Genomic DNA, 16,124 nt, shown 5'->3' with positions numbered 1-16,124 from the left:
GCCATTGAAGCCACTTGGTGTTCTAGGCCCAATAAAATGGCTGGATCCAGCCTGCAGGCCACAGGTTGTCAACCCCTATTCTAGTTTATTTTAATGCTGTTTCATAGAGTGAACTTGTTTTCAAGGAGGTATATATAATGCATTTCTTCTTAAACAGTCCTGTAATGCTCCTAGAGGCTAACAGGGTGCTGCTTGAGTAAAGGCAAATGCAGAGCACTATACTTAGTCATGCCACTGCAGGCCAAGCTGAATCCGTTCTGGGCTATGCACTTTCACTCTCCTGCTCTCAACCAAAGGTAATTTCCTCCCTTTGTCTCCCTCTCTAGGTCGATCTTCACCAGAAGAGAAGAGCCTTCCTTTAGACTTCCAGGCGTTCTTACAGCAATAGCATGAAACTATCAGCTTTGAGCTTTTTAAAATTATGCTTTTCTAATTTTGTTACGAAATTTTGTCCCCATTTTATTTTCCAAACTTTCTTTTTTTCTTGTTTTATGGCCCTCTCTATGGATCCTGGTTACTCCCTAAGACGACCTCATCATGGCACATACAGCTCCAGGCCTTCTCTGCCATTATTACCACCTTTGAGAAGAGAAACAAAGTCAAGAAGGCTAGGTGCTGAGATGGGATTGACGATGCTAGGGAAAATCCAGCCACACACAATTTCTTAATGATGCATGGTAATACTAGCATGAATTTGTACTTGGAAACATTACTGTTTAGGTTGCTTCCTCCAAGCCATCTGTTTTGGAGCAGCACAGGTATTATCGTACAGGTGTACTATCTGGAGAAGATTAAATTCTGCAGCTTTTTTCAAATCTGCTCTTAAGGTGTACTGCAGAAGTTGGGATGTCAGTTTATTCTGCTTTATGCAGCCTGTCTTTTTAAAACTGGTGTTTAATACACTTCAGTACTGGTGGTTTTTTTCATGCATTTATTGTTGGCAAAGAACTTTTTAACCAGGAAAACCTTACTCCTGGCACAGAAGAGTTAGTTTTGGACATAATCAGCTGATTCAAACTGTGACGTTTTTCTCTGCAGGGATTTAATTAACTTGTGATCATGTGAAAAGGCCACAGGATCAGGAAGACCCATCTCTGCCTGAATGTAGTGTGATTTTTATTTTTTTTATTTTTAGCCCTTTATAATGCCAGCATTTGCTGGTGCTGCTTATTGGGCTGGGAATTCTTAACTCCTTGCATCAAGGGGGTATTGAAGAAAAGAGAGTGATTTGTTTTTCATATGCTGCCTTGAATCGTAACACATTCTTCTAATTTTGAACAGTTCAAGGTTCTCTTTCCTTTTTTTTTTTTTTTTTTTTTTAACTCTTTAAAGACAGGTCTTTCCTTTCCTTTGTACTGCAGGAATGTGTGTGTTTCTGCACTGAGACTGTCACATACAGTGCTGTTTTCCTAAAGGATGGGTGTAGCAACTTGCTTGGAACATCATTTAATTTAATCTTTAGATGTGCACTGCCCAGTGATGTTATGCTCAAAATTGCACAAAGGTGGGGATGAGATAATGGAAATGGTTTGATGGGAAACGTGATGTGATACCCTTTTTCAGCTTTTTGTCACAGTGTAAGCAACAAAGTTGGTCTTCAGTAACTAGAAGAAAGAAATTTTCTTTATTTAATGTCAGATTGAGTACTCTTCAGTTCATTAAAGTGTGGGGTAAGCTGTATGTCTCAAACAGTTTAGTAGTAACCCTTGCACAGTTCGACTCCCAAACTCATGTTCTAATAACGTGAAATCTCACTTAAAACCATGCCCTCATTACAGCCCTCCATGCTTTATTCTTTGATAGAACATACTTTTCTTTAAAAGTTTAAAGCTGTTATTCTTGACAAGAATCTTGGTAAGAATTTGTTGAATGATATGTATGTGCCATTATAACAGTCCTATAATAAATATTAATTCAATTTATATGTTCTGTATATTGAAATACACACGCCATAAATTGGCTAATTCTTTAACAATGTGACCTCACATAGTACAGGCCATCCTTGCCATTTGCGGGGGATACGTTCTCGTATCTCCCACGAATGGCGAAATCCGCGAATAAGGCACTGTATTCATGAACGCAGTGCCCCTGGCAGCTGGGGGGGGGCGGGCGGGCAGGGCTCCGGCAGCAGGAGCCCGGCGGCAGCAAGAGCAGAGCTCCCGAGGAACTTCTGTAAGTGTATAAAGTGTATTTAAAATGTGGGTTTGGCGTTCATCAGGATTTGAAACTGGGAATGCCAAACCTGCGAATAGTGAGTGGTTCCTGTATCTTTGCCATGGCTTTATTTTCTTTTCTAAGAATATTTTCTATTATTTTGGCTGGAAGTTTATAACTAATTTAATCACAATTTGTAAAATAGTAATAAAAATTGCAAAGAGGCTACTGAGTTTCTCTTGGATTCCAGGAAACAGACTAAAGTGTAAAGTAAAGTGTGTTGTATAATCTAAATGTAACTCTCTGCCCACTGCTTCAAATGGGCTGTCCTTTGGGGTGATCATCTTTTTTTGGTATGGTGCCTGTATATAGTACTAAAATATCCCTGGTGCAGCCCTACTGACACTGCCAAACAGCTTGTGAAATCTGGCGTCTCATTTTTGTCATGGATGGAAACAAGTGTAGAACAGGAACCACTTTTCTGTCTTCCATTTTCCTTCCCCCTGCACCTCTCTGCTGTTTATTTTTGAATCGGCCTGCCTCTGCCCGTTCTTGTAGTCACCACTTACATCCTGTATGGCTAGTAGCTGATAAGATGACTTCAGACTAGCTTGCCTTCCTGTTGCATGCTTTGTGAATTGAAAGTCAAACTCTAATCACAAGGAAGTCAGTGAGAGTTTCTGCAGGTGTCACTAGGGCTATAGCTTAAGCATAATTCACAGAACCCTGGGCTTTCCTTCATTAGGATTGGATTTTTTTCTAGTAAGTGCTCCAGCTCTTAATCAGCTGCTGTTGTAGCAGGCTCCCCGTGTTCTCAAGCGCTCATTTCCATGTGGCTGACTGCTGTTTTTTCCTTTTTGTTGAATTTCAAAGTAGTCAGTGGTAACCACTTCCTTGAGGTTTTATACAGAAGCAAAATCTAGTTCATCTACTGCTGAAGATTGGGTTTTAGGACTTTTAATCGTAAGTCACTGAATTCTTGTTCCGTCTATGAGCATTGGCGCTGACGTTCCTAATTCCAGCCTGGGATTGTGTTCAGTGGCCCAAAAGAGAAGTGTTTCTACCCATTAGCCACATCTACACAAGATGCTGACTGTGCAGTAACTTAGCACTACTGTGCAGTAGTGTCTTGTGGAAAAATCGATGTCCCATCCTCCAGTATTAATAAAATCCAGCAAGAAATGGGATTTATGAGGTGGGGCACATTTTTTCAACAGGGAATAAAAGATGTAGCTAAATAATGATTTCCATTCTCTTTATTGAGGCATAGACTGGCATTTTCTTTCCAGCTATCTTACTGCACTTCAGAATGGGTAAAATGGGCTTTGCCTTGCTTTTTTCCCATCTTTATTGAAAACTGTAGCAGTAATGTATATGCAGGGATGTCAGTAGTGTGGCTGGCCTGGGACTCTGAGCTGCTGCTGTTAACCAAGGCAAAAAGACTGTCTCAAGTTTGTGTGAGGAGTGCACCTGGCCAACTCTGTATCTGCATACTCGATTTCCAAGTGTCCAAATTGAAGTAGTTTGAAAATATTTCTGCTAAAGCTTAGGGTTTCACATGCGAGTTGCATGTGAAATAGTCTGAGTGTGAGGTTGGAGTTTCTGAGTAGTGTCCTTGTGAACCCCACATACTCCATGTGCTGAACCATACACCTCTCACAGGTGTAAAGGCAGAGCTTTCATGCCCCATCCTCAGTTCCCTGGTACAATCTGTGGCAAGGGGGTACAGCCTAAATGTTGTTTGTAAAGCAGCCCCTCTTCATTTCCTTGTAATGATCTCCCAAAGTGAGGGGTGGGGAGGGACAGAACCTCCCACACCCTGCTGTACTGCGCAAATATATTGCACATGCATGCATTAACAGCTGTCACGGGAAACTAAACCCAGAGGCTTTAAGTCCTGTTCTCGAAGCAGTGGTTTTATACAGGTTTTGGTTTTTATCAGTGAGCACAATGGATACAACCTCCCCAAGGCCTGAGAGGGTATCTTCATTAGGGATCCCATATGCTGCCATTCTTCCTTTTGCACTCAAGTCAGGAGTTGAGACCTCAAAATGTATTGGATTTGAGCAAAACATGAGAATTGCATCTGATCCTGGAGAAGAGACATCCTCCATGTTTGAGTCAAGAACAGTATCAACTGAAGTCCCCCAGTGACCAGACAGTACTGCAGGCTCCGTTGCAAAAAAGCCATCTGAAATGCCTTGGTGCTGAGATCTCAAACACCAACCATCCTTGGCTTTCAGCATTTCCAGCATGAACTGTCTGAGCATCAGCTCCAGGCCAAAGAAACCTAGCATCTGAGCCATCTACTCTCAAGTATCAAACACAAACGCAGTTTAGGGCACAGGTAGGGTCATCCCACAGTAAACCCCAGTCACCCATCCAAGGACAAATCTAAATGATTGCTGAGGTCAGGGAACACCAAACCGTAAGGAAGGCAAGGAAGCCTTAGATTTTGCAGTTAAATAGCCCATCCATCAGGACAGATACTGCCTTGCATTGCACTACTACCAGGGTACCTCTCCCACCAGCTAGCAAGGCTCACTCCACTCCACCAGGGCCCAAGAAATGTTCTCCCCTGCTTGTGAAGCAGCTGAAATTGTAAGGCAGGGGACAACTTGTGCATGTTTGATGACTTAAAACACAGACCTAGCTGAAAATTGGGTGCCAAATTGAACAGCAGTGCTCTATTGTAGCGTTGCTGACATCCCTCACCAGGTCAAAGCACCAAAAGCACATGCTCAGGTGGTGGCTGTTTAGCTATAACTGACTAGGCCAGCTTGAAGAACTGCACTTCCTGGAGGTAAGTACCTTCTCTTGCCAACTGCCTGGAGATGTAATACAATGTTCAGAATTATCAGTGGCTTCCCAAGGGTGTAAAGCCATCCTGCCTCATTACAGGTTCAGTCAAACTCAGATAACAAATGTTCTACCATAAAGCATCAATTGTAGGACTGCAACTAATATGTGGCCAAGTGAAGTTATTGCTTGAGTTACTGAGCTAATGCTCTTTAGTGAAATGAATTTTCAAAATCTATACGCAAAGTGTTTCCCCTCCCCCTTTTCCTACCTGCTTCTCCCTTCCTGAGCCCACTTGACTCTGGCAGCATTGTGCCTCTGCTGAATCACACCATGGTGCAGAATCTAGAGTTGGGATTTGCACTCTGCTCCTGGTTGACTTGATGCTGTAGCTTCTCATTTTCCTTCACCAGTGTCTGTATCCTCTCCTCCAGCTTCCTGACTTCTGCTGTCCATTTCTAAAGATGGTCAACGGCACAATAGCTATTTCATTGAGAGACCCACACAGAAGCTAAACTATCACCTGTGTGGGCCCATTTCCCGTACAGTAGCTAAGGAAGCTGATACCTAGTGGGATTTGCAATGGTCACAGGTGATTGCCTGACATGGTTCTGCAGAGATTATGTCAGGACAACAGGCTAGAAGAGTATGAGAGCAGGAAAAGAAAATGAGTGATTTGTGCTCAGGTTAAAGATGGCCAGCTGCAGAAACAGTGCATCCCTTAACATCTACGAGAGCACGGGGTTGGGCTCCTAAAGCTTCTGCCTCTGAAGTTAGTATCCAAGGTTAGTCTGCCACGCTGCCCCGCTTCTAAACTAACACACTATTGTTCTCTCTATTACAAATGAGTGCACCTCTGAGCTATTTATTTTCCCTGTCTCATGTTTGCTGGGGGGGAAAAAAACCGACAGTAATGAACAGGGCAGCACTAAAGACTGGAAGGCTATGGATAATAAGGGCAGTTCAGTCTACCTTTCTTTAGGTGAAGTTTAATGCTTCTATGTAATCAGGAGCAGGTTGCAGGTGGTTGGCTGCTTGGTGTAATGGCCCACATTAGAAATTAGCCAGAACATTTGGGCAACAATAATTATGAAAAGTGCCGCAGAATGAGTAGTGGTTACAGCACAGAGGGGGAAATAAACCACCAGAAAGTCTTGTGCTGTTATCAGGGATATTGTGCTGGCTGCCAGCAACGCAGGTCTCTTCCCTATAGCCCATATGCTGAGGGATCAGTTAGCTTGATTCTCAGAGGGAACAGGGCCAAGCACCAGGATTGTTTTCTGTAATACCAGGTACAAGATCTTCCTTCCACATACTTTGGCTGAGGGAGACACTCTAAAAATAGTCGGTAGGGCTGTGAAATAGATGAGAAACACTACCAGGAATGACTAACAGCAAAATTTCAGCGGAAAGGATAGTTTGAATAGCAAATCATCCAGACCATTAAAAGGGTTGCTTACGCCCGTGGAATGGACAAATTAGTAGGATTCAGGGGTGTGATAAGCCATGATCAGCAGGGCCTGAATTGAAAGGTTGCTGCCCCTCCCAGGTGGTTGGTTTTAAAGTTCGTGTGGAGCAGGGATCAAAGGGAGGGAGGGAGTGGTGCAACTGCACATCGGTAGACCTCCCCTGGATCGACTGTTACCACTGCCTTCCAAACTTTGGGTGCCCAAGTCCCACTTCTTTTCTATTTAAAATTGGCAGCACACTTCACTCTTACACCTGAGCCTTGCATGTTGGATACAGTTAGGAAACCTTGCTGGAGTGGCACAGACAGCCACAGCACAGGAGAGAGCCACTGATTCAGACCCCCCACCTGAAGAGCTTGAATAATCCTTGTGCCCAGGTGGCTCTTTCATTTGATGTTTCTTGTGCAAAAGGCAAAAGACAATAGAAAGGGGCAAATATCACTGGACATGGAGAAACTGGGTATCAGCTGGCATGGTGAGGAAGGGTCGTTAACCACATACCCCCAGTGTCTATGATTTGATAGATTAGCAAGGGGTAGCAGTTGAGAACATCTCTTCTAGGCTAAGCTGAAGGATGAGGTCCCACTCACTTTGGGAATTGCTGCATCTCGTGAAATTCATCCCTGTGCTGACCTCTGCCCAGGGGTGAATTTCATCTCATCAGCCCTTCAATGTGTGGGGCTCCAGGGAAGCATCCAGTATGAGTGCTGGCTGCAACTCAGGTTTGCCCTGGCTTTAGGAAGACATTTTCTGTGCTAGCCCAGCACTGACCATCCATTACCTGCCTACACCACTCCTGAATGGCGCTTCCAGAGAGCGGCCCCTGGATGCTGCCATCCCTGCGCAGGTACACCTCTCCCTGGTCCGTTTCATACAGCAGCACCTCTCCCTGTGGTCGGGGTGGGTGGATGCTGAGCCGCACCACCTTCAGGAAGATCCCCGTGTCTTCGGCTTTGATCACTGGGATGAAGGTCAAAGCGTAGGCATCGGGGAACACCTGTGGCTTGAACCCTTTGAGAATGGAATCGATGAGCAAACGGACACGATCTTCCTCCTTATGCCCACACCTGACCCCATGCACAAAGCCACTGTCCTCCACCCCAACAAACAGGCTGCCTCCTTCGCTGTTGAGAAAGGCGCACGCATACTTCCGGACATGGTACTTGAGGGTCCCGCTCAGGTACTCCCCGCTGCCCCGCTTGAATTCCACATTCCTGCTTTCACTGCCCATGAATGCCCCATAGAACAAGCGCTCCTGGCCCACGATCTCCCTCCGGACAATGGCGCTGTCGGACCTGGTGCCACTCAGAAATGCTGATGGCCGCTCTGCCTGCTTCCGGGTGTGAGGGGATACCTCGTGGCTGTGGCTGGCCTGGTCTTCCTCTGCCCTTTGTATCCTGCGCCTGTCAGATTCAGCACGCTGCAAGGGGCTGGCGCTGTTCACTTCTGGGTCATTCTGTGCAAAACCAGAAATACTAAATATTACACACTTGAGGCGACAGCTGCAGCACAGGAGAGGTCCCAGCCTGAATAGCCATTCTTTGACACATGCAGACTTTCTTATTTCAATTGCATTGTGGACTGGATTAAACCTCAGTGAAACAGGAGAATCCCTACAAGATCGGCTAGGAAGTCAAGAGAGGGAGAGTTGGGGTTAACTACTGGCTAAAAGAGGCTCGAAACTTCACAAAGAAACACTGCTCTACTGCCCAAGTCCTCCTGTTTTCAGAGAAGGACTATGCAGGAAAGAAATATTTTACTTGGGTATCTGAACAGTTACCAATTAGCCTCTGTTGGAAATAACCCACGGCACCCCACAAAAGCAAGCTTGCCGCAGCATAGGATGGAGTAGAAAGGGCCCCGTCCTCTCTGTGCGTCACAGCTGCCAACTTCAGGGTCTGCACAGTTGGTTGCAGTTAAGCCCAGCAGGACCAGCACAGCCCATGAGAGGGAACTGGCGGTGATGCCTTCCTGTGTGTCATCTGCTGAACGGTGTAGTTTGTGCTCACCCCTTTCTTCTGCACAAGCCCATAGGTTTCAGTGTGAAGTCTTTACTATTGGTGGCAATGGCAGAGGAGAAAACCACCCAGCTTGACTATCAGGTCCCAAGGGAGCCAGCAGTGCTGCATTAAGCGAACTTATCTTTTTACTGTGAACAGAGCACATGTGATCTTGAGTCACTGAAATGGCTCTCAACCCTATGGTGGTCAAGTTCACGATTGCTCTACAAGCAGAGCGGGAAGCCTGGTCTGAATCTCAACCCCAGGTTAGCGGCTTGGATTCAGAGTCCACTTGACATTGCTCTCTGGTGGGCTCAGAGTGGAGGGTCACATTGATCCCTTTTAGTCATAAAATGTACGAAATTCCCCTCTGATCTCAGTGGGAGGGGAGGGAGAAGTGGAGCCAGGGTGTAAAGGTAAAAGCGGGACATGTGTTAGACTCTCAAGTCCCATCTCCCTGAGCAATGCAGGTCTCTTCCCCACAGTCCATATTCTAGGGGATGAGTTAGCTTGATTTTTCTATCAGCTTGGGGAAGAGAGTGAACATTTCGGCAATATTTTTATGGCTATTTTATACAATGGTTTGCCCACCTTTTGCTGCACTGGGGCTGAATGAGCGAGGGATGCTGGCAATGATCTGTAACTGAGTTCCTAAGTGTTTTGGAAGGCAACCACCAAGGAGTAACCTGAGAAAGGTAATAGTTACCTCCTCAGGGTGGATGGAGGTGGGTCTGTGTTACTCCCAAAGCTCATGCTGCCATATGCAGGGACCAGATTTCCCTTTTGATACGTCTCAGCATAAACGGGAGAGTGGCAGTCCCATGAAGGGGGACATCACCAACGAGGCAGACAGGTGTGCTGGTGGAAAGGTTGCGCCCCACTCCAGAGCGAAGCCACACAGAGCATGCTGCCAGGCCCAACTAACATTCAGGCTGTGCAAGGGGGACAAGCCCTGAGGTGTGCTCAGGCTTTGGGTGAGGCAACTTGGGAGGTGCAATGCTGATTTCCGAAAGGGAAGGGGTATTGAGCTCAGAAGGAGGCATTGAGGATTGCTCTCTATGCACTGGGGAAACTTGTGGATGCCAGGTTCCCCTCTGCTTTGCTTCCTGGCAATATTAAGGGCACCAGCCCCACCCTTCCCAGTCAGCCCACTCAGGCTGTTTGCTTTCCCCTACCCTCATGCCTGCCTCTCTTGGTCCCACAGACTGACAGCCCTGTGGTGGCACCTACCTCCCTGCACTCCTTTGCACTAGGTGATCCTCTCCTGCCATCCCCCACCACCAGCATTTTTCCTTTCATCACAAGCTCCTTCACCAGCTCCTGCTCCACCTCCGAGGTGACCAGGAGCTGCTTCAGGATGCACTCGAGGTCCATCTCAGTTGTTACTTGAACAAATGCGTAGGCCTGTCGTGGTTTCTTCACCACCTCAATGTCGTGCCTTTGCAGGGTGATGGTGGCTGTGCCCAGGATGTCCTTCAGCATGCTGCGGAGGACCTCCTGGGAGTATTTGGGATTCAAATTCCCAATGTACAACACATAGGAGTGAGTCCTGCCAACCAGCCCTTGGTCCGCAGGCTCTTCTAAACACTCCTTTGCCAAGGGCTTCTCCACTGGTGGCTCTGACAAACTGTCCATCACTCGAGGCTCCAGAGCAGAGGGCTCCTTGGAGGCAGGCTCGAGAAGGAATGCTGCTCTGCTCCAGCAGCCAGGCAACGAGATTAGTACCTGTCCCTTTCCATTTGCTGTTGGCTTTGCTTTGCTGCAGGACGGCTTGTTCGTTGGTGGGCCACCATGCTAAATCTGCATGAATTTTGCCATCTGTGGAGTAAAAATCTGTGAACACTGTCACAAGGCAGCCATTAACCCTCCTGCTAGGGATTTCTGGTATGTCGGGAGGGAAGCAAGAGCTTTTACACGCCGTTATTTTCTATAGAATTGATCCAGGAGGAGAGAAGACTCCTGGAGTCAGCTCCTTCCCAACTGCTGTCACTCCCCCTAAGTGGTCAGTCCTGGCCCCATGTGCCCAATCATTTCCTGTTCACCATATTCCCACCCTTGCTCCAGGCTTCCTCTCCCATGTCCCTGCCCTTGCCTCTCTCTCCACATTCACACACCATCACCTGCTGTGTTCTCCTGGCCCCAATTCATGGCCAGGCCAACCCAGACCAGGTGCTGGTCTGATCAACTCCTCACTGCATGTCATAACGCTTCTTGGCAATTCTTTCAGGCTCCCTACGTGCCACAGAGGGAGCCTTCCCCACAGAGCTGCAATCCCTGAGCCCCAACCCCCACCCCCAGCAGTGCCCAGGAGGGTCTGCCTAGGAGGTGGACAGAAGCACCTCTTCCTCCAGCTGGGTTTGAAAAGAAAATAGCTACTACAGCATTTGTGTGGAGCCTGGTATTGTCAGCATCTGCTAACCATGCTCTGGGAGTGCTGTTGGGTCAAGCCTCTTAGGGAAGGTAGGCAGAGGAATGCCAGGATCTATGGGTCCTGTTTGGGCATAGACAGGAGCTAGGTGATAAGCTGCTCACATCAAGAGCACTTCTCGGCAAGTGCAGAAGCACAACTCTAGGGCCTTACAGACACTTATCAGGCAGCAGAGGAGTGAGGTTTTTTTGGATCACAATTTTGAACATAGCCACCTAAATCCTTTAAAGGATTGCCCTGAGTGCTGCTGCAGAGTTTTTTTTACTCTGCAGCAGAACAGACTTGTATTTACAAGTACTATCCTGCTGCATACTAAGTTAGTTTACTCCAGCCTAATAGGGATGCAAGCATAGATGCCAAAACGGTTACTGTGCCGCTAATTAGTCAGCTGCGCAGTAAACGTCTCATGTAGTCGTGCCCAGCGTCACTTCTTCGAAGAAGACAATCCCTAAATTAATCCTCAGTCTTGACCTTTCTTCCGACTCACTCAGAAGGAGTTTTATTCTTTGGGGACACGGCTTGGAACTTAATGCCTATTTTTTTAAGTTAGCTCCACCTCTTCTCCTCTTGTTTTGCATCTTAGTCTGTAAAATCTTCAGAGCACGACCTAAGATTTCCAGGCATTTGCATAATGTTTGGGACTAAGAGAATGCAAATTCTTAACAAGAAAGGACAAGCACATCTTATCTGACTAATCACAAGGAGTCTTGACAGCTTAAATGCTTACTACCCAAGCCCCAGGGTAGGAAATACTACAGTTGGTGTCTGTCTCTGAAGAGTCTCAACGGACTCAGGGGCTTGGAGTAAACTCCAGACCCTTAGAACCAAGCAATCTCAGAAAAGCAAGCAATTAGTTGCTGAGTTACCATGAAAAGGCTGACAGTCACCTATTCAGGATCGAAAGGCTCGAGTCTGGTCACCTTCTGAAGCCCCATGTGTGTCAATCCAGGTACAAGCCAACATAGGGGCTCTTCCGTCCTGCCCACTGTTGCTGGGAGAGGATGTGAGCCTAAACCAGTGCTCTGGATTGTGATGTCATTGAGCACAATCAGTGATGCATCTGAGCCAAGGAAAAATCAGGAGTCTTTAAGAGGAGGCTACACAGGCGCGTGACTTGGGCTGTCTGATCTCAGCGCTCTTTCTTGCCCAGGGCAAGGGGTCAGACTCAATGATCTGCTAAGCTCTCTTCCGACCCAAACATCTATGAATCTATGGTGTCAAAAAGTGGTTTGAGTAGCACTTTAAAAAAAAAAAAAGCGCATTTTGTTCACCAACCTGAAAATGTCCTGCAGGATGTGTGAAGTAGCAGACTTCTGAGTCCAGCACCTGCTTCAGTGGGACACTCGCCCCCCCCCAGGATACAAGAGCAACAAGAAGCTGTCTCAAAGGCCCTGGAGTCTGGGAGGACTGGGCTGCTTTCTGGCAGGAAAGCAGGGAAGTCTGTAAACAGCAGCTACAGCAAGCAGCTCAGGGCAGCGGGAATGCACTGCGTGAAGCACATGATGCACTGGGTGCTGGCAGTCTGGGAGTTCTGCAGGAAGGGGTGTAGCCAGAAACCTGTCTGGTATATTTTGCGGATAAATCCCCTAATCATCATGGGGCTGTGGGTGGAGGCTGGTTTTTGCTGTAGTGGGCACATCTACACTGTACTTCAACTGCTCAGTAGCCTAATTCTGCTGCACACTTTGTGTGTAGGGCAAAAACCATGCCAATACATTAATATGCAGTAGTGTTAAGCTGCTGTGCAGTTGGCATCACTAAAAAGCCGTGCATCAGCACTACTGCGTAGTAGCACCAATTACTGTGCACTGACTTAGTACTTGGTCATACAAGGACTAAATTTAATGTGCAGTAACTATGCACATTAATGAACATGTGGATGTGCCTACTGAAGCCTGCTCTGAGCTTCTGCCACAGTTCCTGTGGCTCAGACACACAAGCAGGCTGTTGCACCCAGTGTCTTAACAGCTGAATGTGAGGCAGGAACATGGAAGGCCAGGAGAAAAAACAGTGAGAAGGTATTTACTAGTTGGGATACGATGCTCAATTACTGAGAAATGTGTGGGACACACCAGCCCTTTCCATGAACATGACCGCAGCCAGTATCTGGCAAGGGCTGCGACTCCTTACCCAAGACCATTGCTTGTCCACTGATCAGCAGTAGAGAAAAAGCAGCACCAGCCAGCTGTGTCTGTGCGAGGGCCACAGAAAACCAAACACACAAAACCAGCCCGCAAAGAATGTAGTTATTCTTTTATTTATAAACCAATCAACATAAAATAAGTGCAGAGGAAAGCACGGGCTGAACCTGCACTTGGGACCTGCTTACAAGAGAGACCTGTCTGCAATGGGACAGAGAAAAAAAAAAAAAAAAGGAAATGTAAAAACCAGGGCAGAGCCTTCTGGACCGAGACGGATGCTGGCAGCAACCCTCAGAGGCAGCTGGGACAGCCCCCTCCCATTTCATTGCACTATGTTCGGGAATGGTGCAGCTGGGATGTTGGCAGAGGTCTTGTTTTTATCAACAAAAAGTTTTTGTGACATATAGATCTTTTCAAGTTTCCCTTGGGGGATAAACCTGGGGCATAAGGTCCTCCTTGACACTTTCCCCTTCGGAGCCTTTTGCACAACTGCTACAGCTGTACAGAGATTCTGGGTTTTGGGGGGTGAGGGAGTGATAATGGGATGCACATGTAAGACTTCCTCTTAAAAAGAATGGGAAAAGGAGAGCAAAAGGCAAGAAAAGAAAGAAGTGCTTGCAAAAGATATTTCCTATGTCCCATCCCTTTTACAGTTTAGGAGACGCACATGCCTTCCCTGATGCTGGGAAAGACTTCCCCTCAGGAAAAGGGGGAGGGAGGGAGAGGGGGAGAGAGATAGAGAGTGAGTGCGAGTGTGTCCATCCATCCTCTATACTGTTTCACCTGAACAGCAAGGACAGGCGCAGCTCTTCCTTCTGCTTGTCACAGGCCAGGACATGAGATACTCCAGGGGATTTTGCAGCCCTGTTTTCCATGGAAGGGATCTAACGGCTGTGACAGGGAGCATGCGCCCACTAACTACAAGGGAAGCAGGTTCCAGGAGCCCACTGATAGGGAGGCCCCAGCAATGGGGGAAGGTTGGTGGATTCTGCTTAAATTCTTCTCCATTTCATTTTGCTACAGAGGCAGTAAATCAGATGAGGGACAGAGGGTCACTGCTCAAGTGCTACTAAAAATAAATATATTAAACAGTTTAGGAGACACACATGCCTTCCCTGATGCTGGAAAAGACTTCCCCTCAGGAAAAGGGAGCCTGTTTAACAGGCTGCAATCCTATTACAAAACACTCAATGCTCTGATCTGACGTGCCTCTCAGCAGCACCTGCTCTATGTTGCTGAGCTGTGACACAATGAAACAGCGAGGTAAGGCCCAGAGCATCTAATGGTACCACTCAGAGACGGACCTTTACACTTGTGGGGAAAATACTCAAGGATTGCAATTTCAACAAAAAATGCAAAACATTTCATTATGGTTTTTTTTCAAACAGACGACTCCTTAAAAAAAAGGGAGAGAAGAATCCAACAGAAAGCCCAAAGCCTGTGCCAGGTGGAGCCTCTGCTCAACTGAACGTGAGTTAAGAGGTATCTGCCAGGGGGCAGGATGGTGGTGGTACATCTCATAGCTCTTCTCTTACCGCTTACTTTGTGTTGTAAAACGTCAGTTGTTCAGTATACTGACAAAGAGGATCTACCCACCAGCTCTCTCAGCTGTGCTTCTGCCTTCATCAAGAATAAATACAAAGGCATTTCTCCACCTCAGTGACACAAGCACTAGAAAGTCCACCAGGTAAATCTCCATGGGGAGGTGGGCACAGCCAAGAGAAGAGGTTTTCCTGTCCAGACAGCAGGACTAGCAGACTGCGCACCTATGCCATGTGCTGTGGCCCTACATCCCTTCATGGAAGGCTAAGCAGAGTGTAGACACTTCAAAGCTAGCCATAGTGTTGCTAAGAGTGGATATTAAATCCCAAAAGCCGTCTCTCTCAGAGCCTGGCCTGTCCAGAATGGCACAGTAGAGTGCAGTGTCCAACATGGTAGGTTCTGTTATGAAACTGTCCATCTGTCACAAGATGAGGCAACAAGGAAACAGAGATGGCCCAAGACAGACAGGCCCAGGGTGCAGGGGGGCACAATAGGGGAGGGAATGTGACAGAAAGCAATATAGTCCTGCAGGGGAGTATTAGGGAAAAGATGCAGCACGGAGCAGCTTGGCTGCTGAAGAGCTCTGCCAGAGATCCCGTCCAAACAGAGAGCATCTTCTCAGCCCCAGGTATGTAGAGGAACTGGGGACTCCACAAAGAAGCATCCACTGAGGAACAAAAAAAGAGCTCTTCTGTTTACTTTGAGATATCCATGAGTCAAATTCTATTTAATCTGCAAGCAGCCAACAGGGTTCTGTTTCCCTTCAAATGCCCATTGTGCTCCTGGCTGTGGAAGCAAGGTCAGGTGGGTGGCCAGTTAGATCCCTGCAGTCGTCTGAAGGCTTTTTGAAGAGGCGTTTGCCTGTGACATACATAAGGGGTGTGCATGCGTACCTGTCTGTAGGTGAAAGTATGAATGTGTACGGACAGGAGCACAGTATTCCCAGGAGTTGTCCTGCTAAGAGTCCTCTCAGAATTTGCCTTGCTTTAGTTTGTCGATGTGGTAGGTGAGCTTCAGCGCTGGCCCCAGCTTCAGCCCCATGTATTTCATCATCATGTCACTCCGCAACAACAGCAAAGCTTTCCCGTCGATCTCCTGGAAGCAGGAGAATGTCAACATTAGAGTGAGGCCTGCTCTGCTCTTCATACCCATGATATTTCTAGTAGGGAAACTCCTCCCCATGTCTCTCCAACTCATCCACCATCCTACCAGGAAACAGCAGTTGTTGGGAACCTCTTCTATCCCTCTCCCCATTAGTTTCTCATGTCATTTTCGTTTTCAACACTTACCAGGAGTATTTGGAAGAAGCTCATAAACCAGACTCAATGCACTATAAGGTACTTTCATACATTTCATAGACATTAGGGCTGGAAGGGACCTCGGAAGATCATTGAGTCCAGCCCCCCACCCAAAGGGCAGGAAGTCAGCTGGGGTCATAGGTTCCCAGCAAGATAAGCATCCAATTTGCTCCTGAAGGTGTTCAATGTAGGTGCTTGAACCACCTCCAATGGCAGGCTGTTCCAGACCTTGGGGGCTCAGACAGTAAAGAAGTTCTTCCTTATGTCCAGCCTGAAACAGTCTCGTAGTAGTT

General features: G+C 47.1%; 3 protein-coding genes across 7 annotated transcripts in view; 1 reads left to right on the top strand and 2 right to left on the bottom strand.

The window, feature by feature from the left end:
* Window positions 1-1,922, top strand: part of CTPS1 (CTP synthase 1) — a 29,715-nt gene extending 27,793 nt beyond the window's left edge. For both annotated transcript variants that reach the window (XM_019548040.1, XM_019548041.1), the window contains exon 19: window positions 327-1,922. The gene's annotated coding sequence lies outside the window, so the exon portion shown is untranslated. The remainder of the gene's footprint in view (window positions 1-326) is intronic.
* Window positions 1,923-4,049: 2,127 nt separating this feature from the next.
* Window positions 4,050-10,909, bottom strand: SLFNL1 (schlafen like 1). The gene is made up of 3 exons (XM_019547874.1): window positions 9,653-10,909; window positions 7,204-7,878; window positions 4,050-5,411 (listed from the first exon to the last, which is right to left on the bottom strand). Exons 1-3 carry the CDS (start codon window positions 10,055-10,057, stop codon window positions 5,280-5,282), a joined length of 1,212 nt encoding a protein of 403 aa, XP_019403419.1. The 5' UTR covers window positions 10,058-10,909; the 3' UTR covers window positions 4,050-5,279.
* A 2,179-nt stretch (window positions 10,910-13,088) lies between these two features.
* The window catches only part of SCMH1 (sex comb on midleg homolog 1 (Drosophila)), a 132,716-nt gene continuing 129,680 nt past the window's right edge, over window positions 13,089-16,124 (bottom strand). For all 4 annotated transcript variants that reach the window (XM_019548036.1, XM_019548037.1, XM_019548039.1 and 1 more), the window contains one exon: window positions 13,089-15,628. In XM_019548036.1, the coding sequence (XP_019403581.1) occupies window positions 15,503-15,628 (126 nt within the window). In that variant the 3' untranslated portion in view covers window positions 13,089-15,502. The remainder of the gene's footprint in view (window positions 15,629-16,124) is intronic.

Source organism: Crocodylus porosus, unplaced genomic scaffold (assembly GCF_001723895.1).
Source record: "Crocodylus porosus isolate Cpor-Errol unplaced genomic scaffold, CroPor_comp1, whole genome shotgun sequence".
Taxonomy (NCBI): Eukaryota; Metazoa; Chordata; order Crocodylia; family Crocodylidae; genus Crocodylus; species Crocodylus porosus.
Note: the sequence above shows the minus strand (reverse complement) of the source record. Positions and strands in the feature narration are given on the sequence as shown.